Here is a 27,634-nt window from a genome sequence, read left to right on the forward strand (position 1 = left end):
GCAATGAAATTTTTGTCAAACTTTTCAGAGAATAACTGAAAACATACTTTATTGTGGTATATCGTGATATATATCGTTATTGTGATATAAAATAATCCATATCGTGATATATGATTTTTTCCATATCGCCCAGCACTAATGCATCATGGAGCTTCAGTGCCTGTACACAACGAATTTTAACTGCTGTTGGTTTGATTCAAACCCTCGTTTGCTGTACAAACACATTGCCTACCCATCTCATTAGGTGAGATTCATGCTAAAACATTCTGAAATGTAAACTAGGGCAGTGTTTACTCAGAATTACACTTTGTTGAATTTAAAATTGCACATGGCATCAGCCATGTTGGCTGACATGTTCTGCTTTTCTCTGATGGTAAAGTTTGTGAGGCAGTTCTTGTTTTTTAGGATTAGCGCCCGACAGATTAATTGGCAGACTGATTAAATCGGCCGATATTAGCCCTTTTTAAAATGGCCAATATTGGCCGTTGTTTTGCAGGTTATAAAACAGTGAATGATGTGTTTTGGACGTTTGTCCACTAGATGGAGCTCTGACTCCATTCAACCCCACAGTCATCCCCCCTGTCTTTTCTACAGGGGTAGCTAGTAGCTACAGACAGGTTATATTAAAGCAGTGGTCTGAGTTGAGCTTCCCGACAGTAAGTTTAAAATAATGTTGTACAATTAATGACTCAGCATGTCTCCAGTTTCAGTTTAACTCTGGTTACCATGTGTAATGATGAGTGACGCGTGCTTCGTTGTGTCGGTCAGCTTTTTATTTACACTGCATTGCTAAAGTTGTGCTAAATTAGCTTAAGGCGCTGTTTTGGCTAACTGCTGAAAGCGGAACTCTTATTTTGAAGTGTGAAGCACCGGAACAGGATGTGCATGTAAAATGTTAGAGCATTGCAACGTTAACTTGTCATAGTAGCACGTCAGGAACCGGCTGATGTCGGCAGTTCACACATATCATGTGGTTAAGTTATTCCTAAAAACGGCCAGTCATAACACCCGTCTATGCAGCAGTAGCATCGCTGTTATCCCAACCTAGCATAGCATTAGCTAAGTAGCCAGTAACTGCAGAAATAAAGGTGTATAAAATATCTGAGTGTACAGAACGAGTACCAAACAGCACCAAAACTTTATTAACATTACAGTCTGTCTTCACCACGTCATGATGTCACGTCTTTTACTTTTACTTTACTTGTCTTTTACTTTGTCATGTCTTTTACTTCAAGTTTTACTTTGTCAGAAAATACTAACGTGAGAGGCTGTAACAGCGACTCTGTGTTAGTTAGTGCCAGACCATGGTGACCATTATATTTAAAATACAACTCTATCAAAGATGACGTCTTTCTGACATTTGAGAAAAACATCTCTGGTTTTTATTTTGGTTCATATATGATACATACCATGATATATTTCATGACAAAGAAAATATTAAAGAAAATGTCATTTAACATTGAAGAGCATCAGAAGGCTGCATAAATAAAGTTTAACTTCACTCATGTTGGTTATATAAGGCAAACACCTTATATGTATTTTTCTACCTGTACTTTAACCTACTTCTAATTTACATCAGCAAGAAGTACAAAACAAGATATATTTAATTAATTCATCATTTGTTTATACAGTTCATTTATAGATTGACATTTTTTAAGGTTATATAATTGAATTTCCCAGTTATTTAAAGCCTTGTTGGATGTTTTTGGAAATTCTTCTGTTGTAAAGTTAAACATATGAAGACAAAATATTGTGAAGCAGTAAAATGTTCTGCCTGTAATTCATATTTTTGTTGGTGTAATGAACCAAAAATCAAGTTAATTTATTCATTATACATACACACACATATATATTGAAGTTTTTTAATTGTTGGTTTTAAAATATTTGTTCACCACCTGTAAATAAATCATCAGAAGGAAGAGTGTTCAAAAATCCACATTTTTAAAAGAAGGCAAAAACACCAGAGTTTGAGTAGAATTGACAATTCTTTGTTAAGCCAGTAAAGTAAGAAAATAATACATATCTCTGTCAGAGGAGGCCTGTTAGCTTAGCTTCTGGTCCACTAATACATGAAGTGTCGGGACCCTTCGGTTCAGCCAAAAGACCCGCCTACCTAAGTTATCCTCCTCATTTATACTGATACAATGCATTGTGGCTATGTGTATGTAGTGCACATTCATGTGAATGTGTATTTTGCAAGGTGGTCCCTCCTTCTTCCGTCACTTTTCTTCCCAGGCTGTTTTCTTCTTTCCCACAGTCAGTTGGGTGAGATCTGCAAAACAAGTTTTATCCTCCCTATTTCTGCTTATTTGTTATCTTCTCAGTAGCTTTCTCTTGCTGGGCACCAGAACAATTTTCAAGGTCCCTTGCCACTTTCCCAGCATTGTGAATGCCGGACTCAGTAACCCTGTATGAGTTTATGTGAATACACTATCTGTAACCTGCAAAGCAATGATAACAATTAAGCTGTAGTTCTATTAATTAAAAGCAGAGCCTAATGCATGTTACTAAAATCTAAGGATAAAATGTAAATGAGTAAATGAATAATAATGTTTAAAAATATTTGCAACAACTTCCCCTGTTGGACTGAAGGAACCCTTCAGTCCACTAAACCATCCTCCTGTGTGGTTAACCCTTAAATAGCGACTGTACGAGAGATCCGTTGTCTCCCGGAGCTTCAAACCCTCATCAACCAACACAGTACTGTTTGTACCTTTAAGCAGGAAGTCACCTGCAGAAAATATGGTTAAGGGGTCTCAAACCTCTGTGTCCTCCCCTGACACTTCTCCATCCAGGGGGCCATCAGAGTCCAGCAGGGACTGGACCTCCAGAAGGGGAAACTGAGCTGAATAAGGTGGTGGAGGAGAATACTTTTTGTCAGTCGCTGCCTGAATAGAACGCTCAGAGAGAGAACAGATTAGTGTAATACAACAGCAACCACAGATCAATTTCATCTTAAAAAATAGGCTATGAAAAAAGGAAAAGAAAAAACAAACATGGTTCAGTTCCAAATTTTGTCTTAAAATAAAAATTATGACTGATATGATTTTAACATCTGCTGAATTGTTTTCAGTGAGAATATGACTTCTCATCTGTTCAGAGTGTTAAATTAATGCCTTTACTGTAAATACAACAGTGTCCAGGTTCATTATGTCTTTTAAGGAATGTATGGAAATAAGACCTGTCCTCTGAGTCATTTATGGCTTTGTGTGGTTCAGCGAACCATCTCGGAAAGGGGGTACTTTATAATTATTTATTTATTTATTTTTCTAAAGACAACTAAAATGAATAAAATAAGAAACTTGCCCTATAAGCCTAAACAGTGCTGCTTTATAATAAAAATACAATACAATTTTAGAATATAAAAATATTAAATTTCATTAGCTCCCAAAAAGGTCTGAGAAAGGAAGAAATTTAAATATCAAATGAATAGTAAACAGTAGTTTTTATAATCTCTGGTGATGCTCTCAATTCCTGTTCCTCTATTTCCTTCAGTCCCTCCTGGTCTGAGAGTAGCATCTGAAATAGCTGTGGTCGATAGCCAGTGACGTTTTTTGCTGCTTTATCTGCCTCTGCGTTTCCTCTGGCTTGCCTGTCCTGGTCTTTCGTGTGTGCTCTGACTTTAACAACTGCCACTTCTGTGGGTTCTAAGAGAGCCTGTGCCAAGTCCTTCATGAGTTTGGCATGTTTAATTGGTTTGTGAGTGGATGTCAGATATCCACCTTTTTCCCACTGTGGAAGTTCCATATGTACAGCATTTACAATGTAAGCAGAATCTGAAAAAATATCCACTCTTCTATGTTTTGCATATTTTAAGGCTGCAATGATAGCTTTTAGTTCAGCTTTTTGTGCTGACTTGTGTTCATCTGTAATGATTTCAGCTAGGACAGTTTCAAACTGTCCTTCTTTTCCCTGTGTATTTACATCTTGGACCACTGCAAATCCGGCCCTTAACTCCCCCTGTGCGCCCCTAAAACAACAATCATCTGTAAAGAGTGAGAGATCAGGATCAGAAAGAGGTGTGGCATACAGGCCAGGGCGAAAAGATGAAAGAGAGATAACTCTGGGCACACAGTCATGTGATTCTCCTTCAGGGAAGGCCTCAGCAGCATTAGAACGGGTGCACTCAAAGGTGATATGGGGCTGACACACAATGCGGGACATTTTTGTGCGTCTAAGAGGAGAGAGAGTGAAAGCAGAACAGTCCAACAAAGCTCTAACTCCATGAGGAGTGTGTACAGTGAGAGGATGACACTGAACCACAGGAGCAGACTTCACCAGTAGAGCAGCGACAGCTGCAGTCGCGGTGACACAAGTTGGCTGTCGGACCTCCATGGGGTCAAGTGTGACACTGTCATAACGAAGGATATTGCGTGATCCCTCCTTAAGCTGATATAAGACAGAATGAGCATGTTTTCCTGACAATGAGGTGTCCAAGTGAAAAGGTAAGGAGTAGTCAGGTCTGGCCAATGCAGCCGCAGAGGCCAGATCCTGTTTAAGGGAAATGAAGGCTTCCTCAGCTGTAGTAGTCCATGAGAGTGTGGCTTTAAGATTACGGTGACCAGCCTCTGTGACCATGTCTCTGAGAGGACTGGTGCGCTCCGTGTATGAGGGGATATGATTTTTGCTATATCCCACTAAGCCAAGAAAAGAAAGCATGTCCTGAACAGTAAGAGGTTTGTTAGCATGAAGAATGGCATTTCTGTGATCAGGAGAGACAGTCAGATTCTGGCCAGAAATAAGACGTCCCAAAACCAGAACTTCAGGTCTGCAAAACTGCATTTTATCTTTTGAAACTTTGAAGCCACCGTTTGCCAGTTTCTGCAGCAGGGACATGGTGAGGTTAAGACAGCTTGTCATATCCGTTCCAGCCACTAGGAGGTCATCTACGTACTGTAAGAGAGTGGTACCTGGAGGAATATCCAGGTCCTCCAGAAAAGTTCTGAGACATTGGTTAAAGATCCCAGGGCTCAGAACCCAGCCCTGAGGAAGAACACGATAAGTGTATTGCTGTCCTTCGAAGGTGAAAGCAAAGAGAGGTTGAACTGATGGGTGGAGAGGAATGTGAAAGAAAGCATTCTTCAGATCAATGACAGAGAAAAACTGGAATTGGGCGGTGATGGAGTTCAGGCAGGTATAAGGATTAGGGACTGCTGGTGGTTTGGTTTTGGTTATCTGGTTAATGAGTCTGAGATCATGAGCCATTCTGAAAATGTCAGTTCCTGGTTTGGGGACAGGAAGAATAGGAGTGTTCCAGGGAGAAGAGGTAGGATAAATAACCTGTTTAGCTTTAAGATCAGCAATGACAGGTCTCAATCCAGCCATAGCTTTTTCAGAAATGGGATATTGAGCTCGAAAGACAGGTTTGGGGGACTCATAGTTGAAGGTGACAGGAGACACTTTCATAGGGGTCCCCACATCACCAGGCCCCTCAGCCCACAGGGAAGAGGGCAGAGTGGAGCAAAGAAAATCTTTATGTGGATGGTCAGTTTTTTCACGGCCATGCTGTCTGTCCAAAAGAAGAGTTTCAGGTGTAGCTTTGTCCTGAGTGAGGGAACAGATTTTGTACAGTGAAGTGGAGGGAGAAAACAAAACCTGGGGCAGCTGAGTGTTTACCCAGTCAGAAGCATCTGAGGCCTGCTTACACATAGGGCCTAAATCTTTAGCAGAATGAGCAGGACTGACTGCCAGAGTGACATGAGGTGCTGCAGAAGGAGACATTTCATAAAAGGATAACTGTTCAGAGGTTAAATCAATTAAAGCAGCCACACCTTGGGGGCCCAAAACAATGCCAGAGCCAGACAGGTCCCAGGTCCCCACAGCCTCATCTGTCCATCTGTGATAATAATCAGTGCTGGTGTCCCAGCGATCATATAACATAGTACAGTGAGGAGGGTCAGGAGGGGGGCCGTAGGGAGCATGGTGATGGATCCAGGGGGACCATTGAGCATACAGGGTGAGCAGTGACTGTGGTGAAGGTGTGAGGTCATCCAAAAGAAGCCAGAATATACGTGCATGTTCAGTTTGCATGCTGGGTGCAGAAGCAGGAGGGGTGGAAAGAAGCCATTGTCTATGTGAGGCAGAATGAATGAGACCAGAGTTGCAGTCCACTATATTTCCATTAGGGAATCTGACAGTCACTCCATCTGGAGAACAAAGAATTTCTGCCCTCAGCTTAGTGAGGATGTCTCTGCCCATCAGTGGGACCGGGCAGTGTGGAGAGGAAACATAGCGATGTTCAAAATGATATCCAGCTGCCTCGGTGGGAAGAGGAGCAGTTAGTGGCAGATGTTGAACAGTCCCAGAGAAGCCAGTGAGTGCCAAAGTATCAGTGGATAAAAGTTCAGGTGAAACAGAGGTTAAAGTGGACCATTTTGCCCCTGAATCTACCAAGCAAGTCACAAACTTTCCACCCACTCTGACGGTCATCATGGGCTCTGCCTCCTCCCCCATGACTGGATAGGTTCCTCCTGGGCATCCCTATTGCTGAGGTATCCACCCTCCAGTTCCAGGAGGAGGTGGTGGGGGCGGAGCTGCAGAGGCATAGGGTGCCTGCTGTGGGAGTGGCTGAGAGAGGGGACACTCCTTATGCCAGTGGTCGAACTGTCCACAGTTGAAACACCCCTGCTGTCCTGGCCCACCCCTTCCTCGTCCACCACGCCTAGGGTCACCCCTTCCACCGCGTCCCCTGAAATTTCCCCGCCCCCTAGGAGGGCCGGAGTATGGAGGATAATAAGACTGATGCGTAGCTGGGGGAGGGGCCTGTGGAGCTACAGTCACCGGGGCCTGAAGTGGAGTAGGGGGCGTGGCTACCATCTGTTTTTTAGTTTCTTTGGTCTTTTTGTCCTTATTAACGTCCTCTTTAAGTTTAGCAAGCTGTAGTTTAAGCGCAGTGACTTCCATGTCTTCTTTGTGATTCTGCTGTTCCTTCTGCTTTTTGTCATACTGATTAAGATGATGCTTAGCAAACATGCAATAACGCTCAAAAGCTTCTGAAGGGAAAAGGTCAGGCTGGTCCCCTAATTTGTCCTATACCTCAATAGGGAGGCCAGACTCAAACGCCTGCTTAAACCATGAACAGTGGACCTCACTACGGCTGGGGTGATGCCCCACCCTGTCAGTGTATGTAGTAATGCATCTCAGTACATAGTCCTCTGGTGTCTCTTTGTCATCTTTCTGGAAAGTCATTTTAGCTACATCACCCACAGGAGGGGGAAATGTTCTGTCAAGTGCAGCTGACCATGCAGTAGCATAAGGTCCCAAAGGGGTGTCATTAGGATGAGTAAAAGTTCCTGCCAAGTAATCAAGTTCTCTGAGAGTCAGAGTGGATGTACAAGAGGCAACCATCCCTCGCACATCTCCCAGAGCCAATTGAGTCCCTGCAGTAAGAGAAATAATTTTGTTCCACCACATCAATCCCCCAGAAGTGAGAGCAGGTAACTTAGAAGTAAGAGAATGCATATCTGTCAAAGAATAAGGCTTGTAAACTGAGCCTCCAGCTTGGTGTTGCATCAGAGGAAAATTTCCTCCAAGTCGCTGTGGCATGTTCTGAAAGTATGGTGGGCCCAATTGTGGCTCGGTGAGAGGGCTCTGCGGTTCCACTGAAGAAATGTTTTCTGTGCTTTTAAAAGTAATCAAGTCAGAAGTGGCCATGCTGGTAGAGGGAGCGGGGTCCCAAGAAGAATGCCACGAAGAAGTGGAGTCATGAGTGACCTGTTGATGGTTCTGTCTAGAAATGTCCTCCATCTGCTGCAGAAAGGGGTTCGTGCTGGCTTTTACTGGAGTGGCACTCAAAACTCCTGCCACTGTCATAGAAAATGTTCCGTCTGAACCAGAAAGAGGTTCAGTTTGGGAGCAAGATGTGTTCTCAGTCTCCTGAGGGTGGTCTATAAGCTGACTAGTAACATTCCTTCTGCTAGAACTGTCCCTCTTATCCTGCTCCATTGATGTAGAATGGAGAAGTCCTGCAGGACTAAGTGATGGATACAAGGTGGTATGAGAAATCAAAGACTCTTCCCGAGCCTCCTCACAATCCAAAAATCCTCCTTTTACATTAATGATGGGCGCCTGAAGAGCAGGGCTTGGAGAGGTCTGATAAGGAGGTGGACCAGGACGGGAGGGAGAGAAGCTCGACTCCCCGTGTCTGCTACGCTGGTGTCGCTGAAGTGCATACAATGCTGTTGCAGTAATATAGATATGATGAATAAAAGCTCTCCAATTCTCGGCTTCTTCAAATTTTTTCTTCTTCTTACCCATAGTAATCCTACTCGCATTTTCCATGTCTTTCTTAACAACCTCCTTAGCTCCTTCTGCCTGAGATTCTGCACACTTTAACCATATCAGTACCTTTCGAGGATCAGGGTTTTCCACATTCACCTGGCTTGTCTGCATTCTAGTCACACAATCTGACCAAAAAGAATCAAACTCTTTTTCTTTGCCTGCAATGCTTGACTGGGCTTGGTTTTTTACACAAGTTAAAAAGTTATCTTTCTTGCCCTCCGCAGGAGGGACTTGCTCTGCTGAAATAGACATGTTTTAAATATGGACTCTGATGTATGTGAATGGATCGTGTCCCCGAGTTTGCTACCTTCACACCACCTGCGAGATCACAGATCAACCTACTTCACCAGACCACTGGCTTAAGTTAACACCGTTAGGTTTTCACCAGTGCGATGCTTCAGTCAAAATGTTCACTCAGCGTCCGGTGTGATATTCGCAAAACCCGGTTTTAATTCTCCACACAACAGAAGTCAACAATCAATACAGTTCCCCCACAGAGCAGAAAAAATTTATCCAGTAAAAAGGTGCGCTGTCTCAATCCTCTACTGTCCGGAATTAAATGAAGACAGCGGAGAGTTTTTTTTTTTCTTTTCAAAACACTCAGAGCTCTGTGTTTAAAAGCCTCCCCACAATATAATTCCCCCACAATGCAGAAATATCACAATGCCACATGCAAAATCACCTCCTTCTGAGCCTCTGCTGTCCGGTTCTAGAATAGGACAGCGGAGTAAGCTTGAGGGTTAATCCCACACTTTCAGGTTCTCTACACACAATTTTTATATATATTTTTATTTTCTTTCCCACAATTATTGTTGTAATTATATATTTATATTGATATTTATATTTATATTTATAAATTATTATTCATAAGACATTAGACAAACATAAAACATACAATGGGGTACCCCAAAACTAGAAAGGGACTCGAACCCTTTTTACTCACAGGAGGACTGAAACCTCCTGTGGTGAGGACTGGCACCTCACCTTTACAGGGACTGAAACCCTTTTACTTTTTTTTACCATATAATGAATTGCTTTCCTACAGACTGGCTTTGTACTCACCAGAGTGAGGGTTCAGGATGTCTGATAAATTTGGTTAAAATCGATCTGCAGTATTCAGTACATTAAGTACAATAGGTTACTGCTTACCTTTGTTGAGGTGGGCCCAGACTCAGACAACCCGGATCCTGCTCTGGATACTCTCCGTTGCCGTTCTTAGTGGATCACGTCGTGGGTCACCAATTGAAGTTTTTTAATTGTTGGCTTTAAAAGATTTGTTCACCACCTGTAAATCAATCATCAGAAGGAAGAGTGTTAAAAAATCCACATTTTTAAAAAAAAGGCAAAAACACCAGAGATTGAGTAGAATTGACAATTCTTTGTTAAGCCAGTAATAAGAAAATAAGACATATCTCTGTCAGACGAGGCCTGTTAGCTTAGCTTCTGGTCCACTAATACATGAAGTGTCGGGACCCTTCTGTAACCTGCAAAGCAATGATAACAATTAAGCTGTAGTTCGATTAATTAAAAGCAGAGCGTAATGCATGTTACTAAAATCTAAGGATAAAATGTAAATGAATAAATGAATAAGAATGCTTAAATGAGTAAATGAATAATAAATGAGTAAAGGAATGAGAATGCTTATAAAATATTTGCAACAATATATATATATATATATATATATATATATATATATATATATATATTAAATCTGCCAATCTGTAATCAGATTTTTTTTTTTCTGGCAAATATCGGAATCGGCCTGAAACGATTCATATCGGTTGGGCACTAAAAAGGATAATATATAAAACGAGTTATTATGAATCCATTAATAAACTTTTGATATATTTATATATATTTGTAATTTCTTAAAATTTGTGAATATTGTATTTTCGTTGAAATACTGAATAATAGAGTTCCAAGTAGCATTAAATCATTTTTTACACTGAGAGAAGGAAATATTAATTTGCCACTCAGCTGCTGCTGTTTGACTTCCCCAGCCTACATAAGAGCCAGTTTGCAGTCCACTCGTCGCCAGATCGTTGCCTTACCCTAATGGTACAATACCGGCCATTAAGAGATTCGTTTGAGTTTTTTTGTGTACAGTCTTACGCGTAACTTTTGTCCTGTCTAACTACCTTTGCGAAAGAGTGCCACCTTCCGAGTCTGAAGATCCCACCACAAGCTGTCATTCTGACCTGCTGCCCTGCCACCACCCCTGCCTCAGTTGCTTCCCAAGGACTCTGGACTCACTTTAAATAAACCTGTTACCGCTTTACAGAATCTGCTGTCTGCTCCTTCCTGGTTCCTGCCTGTCTTCCCGCAAACCCTAACAGATTGTGTGACAAGGATGATTTGTGGATGACTACAAACTCTGTGTTTATTTAATTAAATAGTTTAAGTTTATAAGTAATGTGTTGCAGGGCCATTGCTGGTTAACATCATTGGAGGAAGACGCGAGGATAGGCAAACCATAAGCTGTGTCCCAATTCAGGGTCTGCACACTTCGAAGTGTGTCGACTACATAGACTGTAGTGTCCTCTGTAGTCTACACACTTCGACGTCTGCTTAACGTTGGTGAAATGGCACAGCCTACCTAGTCAACAAGAAGTTCCCATAGCAACAACACAGGACGATGAATCACTTAAACCTCTGAAATTACTCGTAGGACACTTCAGTGGACGCTGAACACGGAGCGGCAACACCGGCAGTAAAAAAAAAAAAAAAAAAAAAAACACGGTTTGAGGCTCTGTTGTTTTCCAGCCGGTACACACTTCATTAACCCCTTAAAGGTCCTTGAATATCAAATCTTACCGAATTTTAATGTCACCATTTAACAAACATGCTTTAAGTGTACTTGATTTTGTAACGTATATACTAAAGTGTAGTTAAAAAAAAGCATACTTTTTTTCAAATAAAACTTTATTTAAACTTTATACGACTCTTCTGAGCTCGGTTGCTGATTCGCCACCGTCTTGTGCGCAATGAATTCTGGGAGAAAAGAGGCCGCGTACTTTTTTAAAAATAAAACTTTATTTAAACTTAATACATCACCAGCAGCCTTCGTTTGAGGATAAACGAAGTCCGGATTTGAAGGGTGGATTCGGAGGCTCCTTCAAATTCTGTGAATTGGGACAGTACTTAACGCACCACGATGACATGTGTGGCCGACGAATCCGCACTTCGAAGTGTGCAGACTCTGAATTGGGACACACCTCAAGGCTGCTGGTGATGCATCCTTTGCGGCCTCTTTTCTCCCAGAATTCATTACCCACAAGACGGTGGCGAATCAGCAACCGAGCTCAGAAGAGTTTTAAATAAGTTTAAATAAAGTTTTATTTAAAAAAAAAAGTATGCTTTTTTTTAACTACACTTTAGTATATACGTTACAAAACCAAGTACATTTAAAGCATGTTTGTTAAATGGTGACATTAAAATTCGGTAATATTTGATATTCAAGGACCTTTAAGGGGTGAATGAAGTGTGTACCGGCTGGAAAACAACAGAGCCTCGAACTGTGTTTGTTTTTTTTTTGTTTTGTTTTTTTTTTCCGGTGTTGCCGCTCCGTGTTCAGCGTCCACTGAAGTGTCCTATGAGTAATTTCAGAGGTTTAATAGAGGCTATGTACAGTGTTGTTGCTATGGGAACTTCTTGTTGGCTATGAGCTTCAGCCGAGTCCTGTTTTGGTTTGTGAATGGTATTGATTGTGGTTTTATTTGACTGTGTCTACCTAACCAAAATAAAGAAAGATGATGATGATGATTACGGTTCTTGGGTCATGTCACGTTCTTGGTGTTCTGGGTTTTTGTGTTCATGGTCATGTTCAGTTCTGTGTTTCTGCTCATTAGTTCTGCTCACCTGTTCCTGATTAGTCCCTCAGTGTATTTATACACCTTGGTTTTCAGTTTTCTGTCAAGTCCTTGTTGTGTGTGTGTGTGTGTGTGTGTGTGTGTGTGTGTGTGTGTGTGTGTGTGTGTGTGTGTGTGTGTGTGTGGTTTTGACTGAAACATTTTTTTCTGCATACCAGCTGCCTCTGTCATCTGGGTCCTCACCTCCACCACACCGTGACCGTTCTGTTCTTTAGTGTCGTCGCTGTGCCTGTACATGGATGTGCTCTTTAGTGCATGAGTTCTTATGCTTCACTCAGCTCTAGGGACAATGGGGGTTCGGCACCATTATTTCGGGGGTCATTTGGAACTTCTGTTCTATAAAACAATTTTAAATGGCAGAGAGGTCTGTCTTCCTTCATGGGTCTACTGGACCTCAGGATTTTCCTGTTCCAGAAGACAGATCTGTCGGGCTTCTTTATTAAACATGAGATAAGAAGTGATCTGTTGAGTGCTGGCGCTGAGCTGTGATTGGACTGTCGGGGCTGAGAAGCGGAGCAGGAGGACCATTTCCTGTTCAGAGATGAAAGCAGGAAACAGACTGAAGCACCCATCATCTCAGTCACACTTCTATACTTGTGAGGTCACAGCACATGTTTGGGTTAAATTCAAACCCAGCAGAAGTCTGGTTCTGACCCAAACTTTCTACAAATATCAGCGGAAGAGAGGAGCAGACAACCGGTCGGCAGAATTTGACTCAAACCTGAGAGTGGTCCTCACAGAGGCACACATACCACACACACACACACACACACACACACACATCTGGATGCCATTGGCGGAGGGGGGTGGCAGATCAGATCAAGCTGCTGAACCTCTGAACTGAACCAGAGACCAAGGCTACAGGAGGAAGAGGCTGCTGAGGATAAAACTCTCATAAAGAAGCTCAGAAAGAGAAACTCAAGAAGAAGAATGAAGCTGTTTGTTGGTGCTCTGGTCTTCGTCTCCATGCTGTCTGTCTGCAGCGTCTCTCCGTCTTCCCGTCCTCCAGATGAATGTTCTGACATGTCCACCCGTAAGTCTTCTTCTCTTCTTCCTGTGAGCTCATGTACAGACGTGTCTGCTTCATATTTTATTCACACTGTGTTTGAAATATTCAGCCAGAAACTTCTGCCCAGCACTAAGTTTCCTTATAATACATAGTCTCCACTGCAGCGTCCACCGATGTAAGAGCTGCTTTCTAGTATGTTCATGGGTGTGGGTGGCATATTTGTAAATTAACCACTTTAGTCATCCAATGCATTCGCTGAAAAATAAATAAATATATTATTTATTAATTTTGCATGCATTGTAATTACCAGGTAAAAAACACCACTGTACATGTCTGTGGAAGTAAAATATTACATGTGAAAAATGTGGCACTGTTATGAATTCATGCATGAAGGGCTTAATACAAATGATGTATTTTTATGCACATACAAACATAGACTCACTCAAAATGAATGGGTAGGTGTGTCCACTTCTCTTTTTATTATAAGATCCAGGGTCTCATATTACATTAAAAGACACAAAATAAATAAATAGATAAACCTTAAGTATAAACAACTTAACATAAGTTTTTTACTTTTTCAGGGAAGATAATAATAATAATTCATTCATTTTCTGTACCGCTTATTCCATGACGGGTCACGGGTAAGCTGGAGCCTATCCCAGCATTTTAACAGGTGAGAGGCAGGTACACCTGTCCATCGCAGGGCCAACACACACACACTCCTAGGGAGGATTTAGAGTGACCAGTTAACCTAACATGCATGTCTTTGGACAGTGGGAAGAAGCCAGAGTACCCAGAGAGAACCCACCCATACACAGGGAGAACATGCAAACTCCACACAGAAAGGCCACCACCCTAAAGGTTCAAACCTTCCACCACCTGAGATTCAAACCAGCGACCTTCTTGCTGGGAGGCTGCGGTGCTAACCACCACACCACTGTGCAGCCCAGATCAGACGAGATCGGCATTCTCAGGCCGGTGTGGCCGTAAGCCTAATAATAATAATAATAACAATAATAATAAAAGAGATAAACAACCAAACAAGAAAACAGGAAATGGTCTACCCAGCCCCACTCACATACTGTTTAACTTACGATAAGTTCCTTCTACCATTACTGCTGCTACCACAACTTCTGCTGAAACACCAGCAGCCAGAAATAAACCGGTTCTGCTAGAAACTGTTTCCACAATGTGAACATGAATCCACCTGATTTTTAGGTACACACAAAAAACTCTGCAGATGTAAAAATTAAACAAAAAAAAATCTTAAGTCTCTCTTTAAATCAGTTTAAAAAAGTATAATTTGATTCAGTACACACACACACACACACCTTGAAATTTAAATGTAGTTTACAGACTTAAATCTATATTAGAACAAATGTTACATACATTAATCTTACAATTATGCATGTGTAAATGACATAATTTTACCTTGAATAGTAGAAGTTACTGGAAACATGACACTGAACTTCCCACGGCTAAAAGACGACGTCATAACATCCTTAGTTTGTTAACAGCAGAGTTTCCTGCTTATGTGAGCAGAGACATGCAGAGAAAGACTCTTTTCCTGTATTGAACGATGGAGATTTAGGTTACATTCACCTATTTTACAGCAGCCTACAACATTTCATCCTGCTGCACTTCTCTCTGGTAAAGATAAATTAAAACTAACACTACTAAGGTAGCAGGCTCCACTCAGACGTCATTAATACACAGGCGTTAAACGTGAAGCATCATAAACGGCGCCACACTTCAGCTCCGCCGTTCCATGGTTACCATTAGCAACGGTGAAAAAACCATTCATTCCAACTGCAACCAGCATTTTAAATAAGTCTTAAATTGGCTTTTCTTAGCTTGATATGTTGGTTTTGTAGTGTTTTCTGTGAACATAGTTCATATTGTAACAGACTGGTCGACATGTTACATGTAACTAGCATGTTCAGTGTCAGTATTCTCTTACTGTAGACTAGTAGTGACGTTTGCAGAGTCACTGAACATGTCAGACACAATCAATGTCTCACTTAAGCTCTGTGGCTGGCTGGAAGTTTAGTTCATGTTTTGCATCATATTTGTAAGAGAAGAGGTGATGCTGCACTGATCTTAGCTGGTTTTTATTTGGTGAGGCGAGCGAAGCCGCTTCACTGCTCCTTGATTTGATTTTACTGTTGCCCAGTGTTTTTCTCTTGGAGCCTTACGTGCAGGGCGTAATGAACATATTGGGAGCAGCTTCTCACGTTGACACCGTGCACATGTTCGCCATGCACGCCGCTGCAGTGCACAATGCGCAAGTCATCACAGAAGACAGCTAACAGCTCAGTGGAGCCATATTTGAATTATGGACTCAATTTTAAGTGAAAAAGATTTTGCAGTTATAAATAAATGTTGACATGGGCTGCGGTTCTCTGTGGTACTCCGGCTTCCTCCCACCGTCTGAAGGGTAACTGATCATTCTAAATTCTCCCAGGAGTGAGTGTGAGTGGTTGCTTGTGTCTCTATGTTGGCCCTGCGTTGGACTGGTGACTTGTCCAGGGCCCCAGCTTCCTGTGACCCGTAATGGACGAAGCAGTACAGAATCTGTTAACTGGGTTTAGAAATGCAGTCTGACAGAAGCAGACGACATTCTTGAGAGGACTTTAAACAGGAGTTTAAACAGTGGCTGCAGATCCAGAAGTCTTTCTGAATTTGATTCAGGCAGCCATGAACAGATTGTGGAGGTCCATGAGAAGCAGAGGGTCATGTGACCTTTTTGGTTGCTGGAACAACAGACGCTCTTCCAGGTTCTGGACCATCTGTGGGGGTTTTGCTGAGAGAGATAACCAAGGTCTAAACCAGGAGATGGTATAGAACTGAGTCAGATGTTGGACATAGATGCAGGATGGGTGGAGACGTTTGGGTCTAATTTATACGATTCATGAAAAGAAGCCTTCTACACGTACCAGACTTGGTTCTGGTTTCCTACAGTGTTCTGGATCTTTTCTGTTATCTGCTTCCTTGGGGTGTTATCTTCAGGAAACATCACATTTCCTTTGTTATGCTGATGACACACAGTTTTATTTTTCAGTGGTTCCTAGAGTAACTAATCAGTTCCTGAAACTACAGGCTTGTTTTGAAGTCCATAATGGCCTGAATCTGCTGTAGGCTCTTGAAATCTCACATATTCACTATCTGGTTTGAGTCTTGGCTGGGGGGAAGATCGACCAGCGGCTGTTCTGTGTGGAGTTTGCATGTTCTCCCCAAAGACATAATGTTAGGTTAACTGGTCACTCTAAATTCTCCCGAGGAGCGAGTGTGAATGGTTGTTCGTCTCTCTGTGTTGGCCCTGCGATGGACTGGAGACCTGTCCAGGTACCTGCCTCTCACCTGATCAATGCTGGAAAGGCTCCAGCTTCCCTGCGACCCTTAATTGGACTAAGCAGTACAGATAATGAAAGAAGGAAAATAATCTCGCTGATTCACTAACCATGTATTTATCCTGGATGATGCAACCTTGGCTTCCAGTCAGGAACCTCATAGTGATTTTTTTTACCAGGATTTCTATTAAAATTCACCCAGTTATGTTTCCAAAAATTTCTTTTTTTATTTAATATTACCAAAATGAAGAGGAGCTGCCCCAAAGCAACATTCAAATGGAGTAATCACATCCAGGCTGGACAGCTGCGATAAAATCAGATCTTATTAGGAATCTTTGAGCTAATAATTCTGGATTGTTAGAATTCGGTTCTGGACCCTGTAGGATTTGGAAATTATTTAACACAATTAATAAATAAATGAGTAAATAAATAAACATTGGCTAAATAAAAATTGGCTGGAGAACTGACCACTGATGGCCCTTTTCCTGTTGTCCTCTCTGCACTGCTTCCTCTAACGTGTTGGATTTAAAGTTATGTAACATAGAAAGTCCTTAGAGGCTCCACCCTGCCTGAAAGATATCTCCCCATCACCTTCAGACTGCTGGTTGCTTAGAGGTCCTGGTCCAGAACAGAGCAGTTTTACACTGTCAGGAACCAGCTCTGGGTCCGAGTATGAATCACGACGTCTCGATTTTTAACCCATTCTGACAGTAACACAAACGTCACATTTTACTCTCAACACACATGTTGCATTAACATCTCTAAAAATGATAAAGATGATCATTTTAATTAAGAATAAATTCAGAGGTTAAATAGAAGCTGAAGGTTTAATCCCTCAAAAGGTTTCCTTTTTCTAATTCCAGTTTCTTCAGAGACAGAATGAAAAGATTTCTTTGGTTCTGTTTTAAAATAAGTCTGTCATATAATAATCCTGCTCATATTCTTCTCCATTTCCGGGTCCATCACAGTTTTTTTTCTGTCTGTGTGGTGTGGGGTCTGTTTGGTTGATGGAACAGCTGATGCTCCGCCCCGTTCTGGATTGTTGGATTCTATCGGTTCATGTAGGATTGGGAAATTATTTAACACAATTAATAAATAAATGAGTAAATAAATAAACAGCTGAATCTGCTAGTAGTCCCATAATTTAACTGACAAAAGTAGAAGAATTTCCTGGATCTTCCTCCAGTGGGAAACCAGTGTAATCTGCTGGAATCCAGTAAAGACGTCCAATATTTCTACTTTTCTTCCAAATGAATGAATAAATTTAAACTGTAAATCTGATGCTGGAAAAATATTAATGACATAAAATCAATTCTGTTGCTAATCCTTGACTCCAGTCACTACCAATGCTCCATCCTAGTTATTCTTTATAGAATAGAATAGAATAGAATAGAATAGAATAGAATAGAATAGAGGTTCAGTATAGTTTCAGTACAAACTGATGTTTTGTACAGAGTTTTTAAGCTTCTACATGAACAATACATCAGAATAATAAAGTTAAATTATTGACATAACACAGCACAATAAAATACAAACTTTAAAAAAAGAAAGAAAAATTAAAGACCAACATTTAAACAAAGACACACCACACAACCCGCCCTACACATGACCAACCACAGAACACCTTCAAATCAAAGCCCTGAAGAGACATGAAGAGTTAATGGGTAGAGCTTGATTCTTCTCTAAGCCAGCGTTGAACCTGTCCTGGAAACAGTCTCATATCTGGTAATAATTAGATTTGTTCCAAGCTTTGAGGGTTACAAAAATCTTTACAGGACTCAACGCTCTTGTGACTTTTATCATTTAACTGTGAGTTTGGGAAAAGAGTATTTAGTTTGGTCGCCCCGGATCACCCTGACAGACACTGGCAGGTTTTATCGGGTTAAATAAAGTTTAGAATAATAAAAGGGTGGACAGCCCTCCTCAGAGACAGCAGACTGTCCAAACATGGTCCACGATGCAGCAGTTTAAGCTACCGCTCACTCTGGACTGGAAAGAGGTTCAGAGGTTAGATTAAGTAAAAGTAGGAAAACAAAGATTAGTTTAAAAAAAAGTAAGTAAATGATACCTTATGACTAAAAGTATGTTTAGTATAGTTTCTTTATGTTATTTAGGAATAATAAAATGTGTGTCACGTGTCACTTTGATGATCTCTACCTCCAAATCTCAAACAGTTCTCAGACAAGAAACCGGATCTGGTCTCCATATTCTCCTCATATTAGTAATAATCCACCTTTCACAGAGTTTCGGTGGATAGACGACATGTTCTAGACATAAAAACACAGTTTACATGTTAGAATGATGATGATGATGAAGGATTTATAATTAATGCTGGTGTCATGTGACTGCTCTAAGGTTACTGCTCATCAGTGTTTAACACTAACCAACCAGGAAGCTGCTGCAGCGTATCAGGGGTTTTTATTTTAGCTAAAACCACGTCCACTAAAAACCAGCTTCCTGCGGCAAAGCAACAGCTGTTTACACGTCATCACGTACGTTAAGTCAGCTGGACTAGAAACCATCACGTGAGTTTGAAATAAGGACTATATTTTGTAAAGTATCTCCTCTAATTTACGTGGAATTTAGCACATTAAGTTTCTTCTTCAACCTTGTTTACTTACAGCAAAATAAAGTTTATTAAGGTCATTTATGAATGAATGAATGCTTTGCTTTATTTCAAACAGAAAACAAACAAAACAAATTATAATAGTCAAAGCGAAACAAAAAGAACATTAATAATAAAAATATAATAATAATAATATGAACCCAACATGTCTGAAAAGGAGCCAGTCCCAAACATGCATATTTACATTATACATATTTACAAAAAGTAGAAAATAAACAGATGAAATAAACAAATTCATACATTCTGAGTAGACCCGATTGTTCCATGTGTTTGTGTCACGTTTTACAGTAAACCGGGTCAAGCTTGGACCCGACCCAAACGGTTCCACTATAACCCTCATCGCTGTTAAAAAAACAGTTTCCAGGAAGCAGATTGTGTGTTTCCCTCTACATGATTTGTGTTGTTTGAAAATGAAGCAGACTTTTCTGCAGCAGGGATGGTGTTTATTCGGTACTTTTGTAAGTTCGGCCCCAGACCGCTGCAGTGATGGAAATATGCTAAAATCAGTGCACAGCAGAGAATGCAGACGGGTCTGTGAAGGAGACTTTATTTTATCATCTATTATTACCCCAAGAAACCTGTTTTCATATACTCTTTCTATGTCCACTCCAGCTAGAAGTGTGTGTGTTTTCTTATTGCTGAATGAATTTAGTTTTACTGAAGTTTAATGATCGTTTGTTTATGTCAAACTACATTTTCACTTTGCTCATTTCAGTCGTGGTCCTCCCCATAGTTCACGTAAATCCCCCCAGAACAAAAAATACCGATAATAAGCGTCATCTGCGAATAAAATTAATACTAAAATGAAACTTTACACGTCATTCATAGTGTAGGGCAGATCACAGCAGCTAAGTCTGACCCTCTCTTGTTTTGTGCATGTTATCCAGTATAGCGTTTGTTAGCAGGAGCAGCTTTCATACGCATTAGAAGTTAGCGAGGTCCCCTCACGGAAGTAGTTTTTTTCAGTCTTCTAGTTGGATGTAAAACGGCGCTGCATGGACAGCTCAGCTTGCTGTTCCATGCCGAGCTTGAGACCGTAATCCAACACAGCAGCGATACAGATGCTGATGTAGATGCCAAATGTTTTACCATCTGTGTTCAGTAAAGTTACCAAAACGGACATTCCTTGTTGTGTGAAGTCTTTCCCACACACGCACGGTCAGAAAGAGGAGTATAACTCCCGTCACAGGTCCAAAAGCACAACAACATAAACAGTGTTGGACCTCATACTGACCCCTGGGGATGCCACAAGCAATGCCCAAGCGCAACCATATTTCCCCAACTCCACAAGTTGTTTTGTTTAGTCACCCGTGCAGAGCTAAACCCTGACCCTACACCGTTCAGGCTTATGGTTTAATATCTTCTGATTGACTGTGTCAAAAGCATTTTGAAGCGCTATGAATTTCCCTGCTGAATGCAGTTTGTGATCTCAGCTGATTCTGTTAATGATGCTGAACTGTTTGCTCTGAATCCATACTGACTGTCAGAAAGTCATTTATGAATTTGTCTAATCTGTTACTAAATAGTTTTTCTAAAATACACTGCTCAAAAAAATAAAGGGAACATGTAAACAACACAATTTAACTCCAAGTCAGTCACACTTGTGTGAAATGAAACTGTCCACTTAGGAAGCAACACTGACTGAAATCAGTTCCACATGCTGTTGTGTAAATGGAAAAGACAACAGGTGGAAATTATAGACAAAAAAACCCCTAATAAAGGAGGTTCTGCAGGTGGTGACCACAGACCACTTCTCAGTTCTGCTTTCTGGCTGATGTTTTGGTCACTTTTGAATGCTGGTGGTGCTTTCACTCTAGTGGTAGCATGAGATGGAGTCTACAACCCACACAAGTGGCTCAGGTAGTGCAGCTCATCCAGGACGACTCATCAATGCGAGCTGTGGCCAGAAGGTTTGCTGTGTCTGTCAGCGTCGTGTCCAGAGCATGGAGGCGCTACCAGGAGACAGGCCAGTACATCAGGAGATGTGGAGGAGGCCGTAGGAGGCAACAACCCAGCAGCAGGACGCTACCTCCACCTTTGTACAAGGAGGAACAGGAGGAGCACTGCCAGAGCCCTGCAACATGACCTCCAGCAGGCCACAGATGTGCATGTGTAGCTCAAACGGTCAGAAACAGACTCCATGAGGGAGGTATGAGGGCCGACATCCACAGGTGGGGGTTGTGTTTACAGACCAACACCGTGCAGGACGTTTGGCATTTATCAGAGAAAACACCAAGATTGGTAACTTCACCACTGGCGCCCTGTGTTCTTCACAGATGAAAGCAGGTTCACACTGAGCACATGAGACAGACGTGACGGAGTCTGGAGACGCCGTGGAGAACGTTCTGCTGCCTGCAACGTCCTCCAGTATGACCGGTCTGGCAGTGGGTCAGTAATGGTGGGGGGTGGCCATTTCTTTGGGGGCTGCACAGCCCTCCATGTGCTCGCCAGAGGTAGCCTGACTGCCATTAGGTACCGACATGAGATCCTCAGACCCCTTGTGAGACCACATGCTGGTGCGGTTGGTCCTGGGTTCCTCCTGATGAAGACAATGCTGGACCTCATGTAGCTGGAGTGTGTCAGCAGTTCCTGCCAGACGAAGCATTGATGCTATGGACTGGCCGCCCGTTCCCCAGACCTGAATCCAGCTGAGAACATCTGGGACATCATGTCTCCATCCACCAACACCAAGTTGACCACAGAGTGTCCAGGAGCTGGTGGTGGATGCTTTAGTCCAGGTCTGGGAGGAGATCCCTCAGGAGACCATCTGCCACCTCATCAGGAGCATGTCCAGGAGTTGTAGGGAGGTCCTACAGGCATGTGGAGGCCACACACACTACTGAGCCTCATTCCGACTTGTTTTAAGGACATTACATCAAAGCTGGATCAGCATGTTTTTCCACTTTAATTTGGAGTGTGACTCCAAATCCAGACCTCCATGGGTTAATAAAACTGATTTCTATTGATAATGTTTGTGTGATTTTGTTGTCAGCACATTCAACTATGTAAAGAACAAAGTGTTTAATAAGATTTCATTCATTCAGATCTAGCATGTTATTTTAGTAGTTTAGCAGTGTGTTAGTAAACTGTGAAGGTAAAGAACCTGGCCTGTAATTTGTGTGTTTATGTTTCACGCAGCAGTACAACTCCAGCTGTTTTCATTTTGTGAGGAAATTTTCCATCTGGAATGATTAGCTACATGTGTGTTAGTGGTTCCCCTCAATGGTCTTTTTTACAACTTTCATATCAATTTCATTTGATTCAGTAGATGTTTTATATCTACTTTTTTTTTTACAGTATCTGTTATTTCTTTTTCTTCCACTGATGTGAGGAACATTGAACTGGGATTTCAGGCTTTAATGTTTTTATTCCAGTCCTCAGATAAAAATTGATCAGGAATTTTTCCTGCCAGGTTCGATCCAACATTCACAAAAAATTATTAAAGCTGTTGACCTCATCGTCCATATTTTCCTTTTTAATATTGTTACCAATAAAATATATTGAGGGTAGCTCTGTTGTTTAGAACCATTTTAATAATACTATTTAATATGTCCCATACTCATTTAATATTGTTTTTGTTATATAATATTTTACTGTAGTAATCCTTCCTTTATACCCTAATAATATTGGTTAACTTACTTTTATATTTCTTACATTTATTTCCTGCCTCTTCAGTCCTTTGTTTTTTTGTTTTACAGGCATTTTGTAATCCCTTCGTAAGCCATGGTTGATTGTTGTATTTTGTTTTCTGTAATATCGTTTTTATAATGTAATGATGTGAATATTCTTAAAAAAGTATTTATTTTATGAACTGTCAGTATCACTTTCATTATGTACTTGTTCCCAGTTTAATGCCAGTAAATCATTTGTTAGTGTATTCATAGCTTCCTCGGTGCCCCCTCGTCTGTTTTCTAGTTATTTCTCTGCTGTTTATAAGCTGTGAAAACTGGTGTTTTAATTAATAGTCCGCTCACTGGATTGTTTTCTAAATCGTGGGTGAAAATGTGATGGAATAAAGTAGCACAATGGGAAGTGATTCTACCAGGTGTGCTGAGGTTCAGGTAGAAGCTCATGCTGTACCTTGTATTGATAAATTCTTCAGTCATTTTGTGCATATTGGGATTGAGCAGATCAATATTTAAATCACCACAGATAAAACAACCTTTTTCTTTTTTTTAAACATGCTGTCCAGTCACTGAACGCTTCAATACTGAGCCTGGTGCTCTGTATACACAGCTGGTTGTCACAGTTTTGTTTCTTTCTTCACAAATTTCAGCTGTTATACATTCTAATAGGTTATTAATCACAGTAGTCAAATTTTCTACTTTTTAACTCAGGTTTTTATCTACATACACAGCTACTCCTCCACACTTATTTTTTCTGTTTACACAATTAAATTCATATCCATCGAGTTCAAAATCCATTCCTTTATTGATTGATTCATGTTTCAGATATAGTGACTTAAATAATGTTACTGAAGTTTTTATCCAGACTTCTGCTACTGAAATGGATTCTTGATGACTTGCTGTGGGTTTTAATGGTCTGCTTGTCTCATTCATCTGTGTGACAGCAGCAGTTGTTGATGTTAGAACAGAAATCATTGTCTGGGTCTATATCCTGCTCCAGGTCCAGCAAATTATGCCCAGTATTGAAATGTTTTTAGTTCCCATTTTTCGTGATCAGCAATCCTTTGTCTCCAGGTGTAGATGAATGAGCTCCTTCAGACTGTCATGGTGGAGTGTATGAGTATGATACTGTGTTATTTTAACCTTAAACTATCCACATTTATCACAAAAAGGAAATGGTTTTTACAGTTTTACCGGAAGCCAAGTTAGTCACTGATAGTTAAACAGGAAGTTCAGCTGTGAGAAAGCGGAGTTCACAGTTTGTGGTGAGAAGTCATTCACATCACAGTAATCCCTCCAGCTCCAGCAGAAGCATCTGGACGCCTGGTCATCATGCCTGATCACACGCAGCTCGCAAGAAGAAAGTCATGTTTCAATGGCCATCATGAGGAAATACAGTCCACAGATCAGGACATAAACTCACCTGTTCCTCATCAGGTGTGAAAGTTCGGAACTTCCAACTTAAGATGCTCAACATGGTTGATCACTGAGAATCAGTGTACAACTCCAAAATAGTAACTGTAAATAAAAACAAAGCTCATGAACACATATTTTATTCCCAGTAAAACAGAAACATCAGATGTTAAAACTTTTACCATTTCATGGAAACAATGAGCTCATTTTAAATCTGTTGGCAGCAACATGTCTGTAAAAAGTAGTTCCAGGGTGACGTTCAGCATGGTGTAAAAAGTAGTTCCAGGGTGACGTTCAGCATGGTGTAAAAAGTAGTTCCAGGGTGCTGTTCGGCACGGTGTAAAAAGTAGTTCCAGGGTGATGTTCGGCATGGTGTAAAAAGTAGTTCCAGGGTGACGTTCGGCACGGTGTAAAAAGTAGTTCCAGGGTGATGTTCGGCACGGTGTAAAAAGTAGCTCCAGGGTGATGTTCGGCACGGTGTAAAAAGTAGTTCCAGGGTGACGTTCAGCATGGTGTAAAAAGTAGTTCCAGGGTGCTGTTCGGCACGGTGTAAAAAGTAGTTCCAGGGTGATGTTCGGCACGGTGTAAAAAGTAGCTCCAGGGTGATGTTCGGCACGGTGTAAAAAGTAGTTCCAGGGTGACGTTCGGCATGGTGTAAAAAGTAGTTCCAGGGTGATGTTCGGCATGGTGTAAAAAGTAGTTCCAGGGTGACGTTCGGCACGGTGTAAAAAGTAGTTCCTGGGTGATGTTCGGCACGGTGTAAAAAGTAGTTCCAGGGTGATGTTCGGCACGGTGTAAAAAGTAGCTCCAGGGTGATGTTCGGCACGGTGTAAAAAGTAGTTCCAGGGTGATGTTCGGCACAGTGTAAAAAGTAGTTCCAGGGTGATGTTCGGCACGGTGTAAAAAGTAGCTCCAGGGTGATGTTCGGCACGGTGTAAAAAGTAGTTCCAGGGTGATGTTCGGCACGGTGTAAAAAGTAGCTCCAGGGTGACGTTCGGCACGGTGTAAAAAGTAGTTCCAGGGTGACGTTCGGCACGGTGTAAAAAGTAGCTCCAGGGTGACGTTCGGCACGGTGTAAAAAGTAGTTCCAGGGTGACGTTCGGCACGGTGTAAAAAGTAGTTCCAGGGTGATGTTCGGCACGGTGTAAAAAGTAGCTCCAGGGTGATGTTCAGCAAGGTGTAAAAAGTAGCTCCAGGGTGACGTTCGGCACGGTGTAAAAAGTAGTTCCAGGGTGACGTTCGGCACGGTGTAAAAAGTAGTTCCAGGGTGACGTTCGGCACGGTGTAAAAAGTAGTTCCAGGGTGACGTTCGGCACGGTGTAAAAAGTAGTTCCAGGGTGACGTTCGGCACGGTGTAAAAAGTAGTTCCAGGGTGACGTTCGGCACGGTGTAAAAAGTAGTTCCAGGGTGACGTTCGGCACGGTGTAAAACGTAGTTCCAGGGCGATGTTCGGCACGGTGTGAAAAGTAGTTCCAGGGTGATGTTTGGCACGGTGTAAAAAAGTAGTTCCAGGGTGTCTCTGCAGGTCTATGAACTGATGCATGTCATTGTCTCTGCAGGTCTACGGACCTTCAGGCTGACGATGATCTGTAACACCACCACTCTAAAGGAGAAGCAACTGAAGGAGATCCAAGCTCCGACTACCAACCTCTACCTGCCGGTCCTGTACCTGGTGGCTTTCATCGTGGGTCTTCCCTCCAACCTGCTGGCTCTCTGGATTCTGGTGTTCCGGACCAAACCTGTGCCGTCCATCACTCTGCTCATCAACCTGACGGTGGTAGACTGCCTCCTGCTGCTGATGCTGCCGTTTCGCATTATCTATCATTTCCGAGGGAACCACTGGGAGCTGGGTGAGCCTTTCTGCCGCGTTGTCATGGCAATGTTTTATGGCAACATGTATGGTTCTGTTTGGTGTCTGGCTTTTGTGGCTTTGGACCGCTACGTCGCTTTAGTTCACCCTTTCAGGGCCAGGACTCTGCGCAGCATGCGGGTTTCTCTGTATATGGCAGTGGTGGTGTGGGTGGTGGTGCTGTTTGCCATGGTTCCGGTGCTGATTTCGCAGCAGACCTACTTCCTTCACAAGCTGAACATTACAACCTGCCATGATGCACTTCCTGAGGACGAACATGAGACCTACTTCCTGCCGTACTTCACCACCCTGTTTGCCTCCTGCTTCCTGCTTCCCCTCACCATCGTGGTGTTCTGCCATACCGCTGTATTGCGTACCCTGCTGGCTGAGAGGAAGCGTTACGGCCAGGCCATCATGGTGACGGTGCTGGTGCTGCTCGTCTTCATTGTGTGTCTACTGCCCAGCAACATCCTCCTCCTCCTCACCTACACGGACAGCTGGGCAGATGGAGACGGTGAGGACGTCTACGTCCCCTACATGATTAGCTTAGCGGTTAGCACCTTCAACAGCTGCATCGACCCCTTTATCTACTATTTTGTGTCCACAGAGTTCAGGCAGAGGGCCAAGACTGCTTTGTGTTGCCGTGACAATTGCAAAGTCAAACCGACTAAATGCAAAAACAGCATGTCCTCATCATCAGGCCCCAAGACACAGGTCACCCTGCTGTCCATCTCCAGTCGGCGGGAAATGTCTCAGACTGTTCTTACCCACCAACAGGACAAAGTGACGGTCACATGACCGCTGACATCATCAGAATATCCCACAACATGGTGAATACTTATCAAATATATTGATATTCTAAGATATGAAGGCTTCATTGGTCAGTTATTGATTCTGATCAGCTGGTGTTTGTTTATGTTGTTGAAAACACACAAACGTTTACATTAAACATGAAAACACGATGAGTTAAAGAACCAATCAGGAACCTCCGTTTGTTGTCTTTGTGTTTTTGGGACTCGGAGGAATTGGTCTCAGGTATCATCTGACTTCCCCTCCTGGGAGGTTTCACAACCACTCACACCGGAATCATGTGACTGAAACATGTTGGTCGAGCAGGAAGACAGCCCCCAGGATGGTCAGGTGGTCAGTGACACACCTGTAACCAAACACACCTGAACCTACCGGGCAGACTAAAGGAACTGAGCTTCCTGTACTAGATCCACGCCAGAACATGAACCTGCTTCCTCCAATCACATCCATTGACAGGTATGATCACAGCGCTGATGCTGAACACGAACGACGATGAATCAGTCACATTGATCTCCTTGGATTCTCTTCTTTTTTTTTTTTAACTTCCTGTGCAGCATCGATGGTCTTTAGGATTTAAGGATATAAAGCTCCTCTTTATACTGAAGTATTTTTCTTTTTTTTTTATTAGTCTGTTGCTGAATTTACATATTAAAACAAAAGAAACTTTTTTTCCAGTCGTGTTTGTTTTCCTTTTATCAGCTGAAGATCTGTTGGTGTCCTGAGCTCGGTTACTTTTATAGATGAAACAGTCATAATGAGCTGAATTACAATAAAGTGGAACAGATGAAACCAGGTTGGTGTT

General features: G+C 42.0%; 1 protein-coding gene across 2 annotated transcripts; it reads left to right on the plus strand.

The window, feature by feature from the left end:
• Positions 1–12,957: 12,957 nt before the first annotated feature.
• Positions 12,958–27,625, plus strand: si:ch211-132p1.2 (proteinase-activated receptor 4). Of its 2 annotated transcripts, XM_041989590.1 has the most exons (3): positions 12,958–13,182; positions 25,733–26,536; positions 26,630–27,625. In XM_041989590.1, the coding sequence occupies exons 1-3, from the start codon at positions 13,080–13,082 to the stop codon at positions 26,818–26,820; spliced, it is 1,098 nt and encodes a 365-aa protein (XP_041845524.1). In that variant the 5' UTR covers positions 12,958–13,079; the 3' UTR covers positions 26,821–27,625. The 2 variants fall into 2 exon arrangements, with proteins under 2 accessions (XP_041845524.1, XP_041845523.1); XM_041989589.1 differs by having other exon boundaries at positions 25,733–27,625.
• The last annotated feature ends 9 nt before the right edge of the window (positions 27,626–27,634 follow it).

This window comes from Melanotaenia boesemani, chromosome 7 (assembly GCF_017639745.1).
Source record: "Melanotaenia boesemani isolate fMelBoe1 chromosome 7, fMelBoe1.pri, whole genome shotgun sequence".
In the NCBI taxonomy this organism is placed as follows: Eukaryota; Metazoa; Chordata; class Actinopteri; order Atheriniformes; family Melanotaeniidae; genus Melanotaenia; species Melanotaenia boesemani.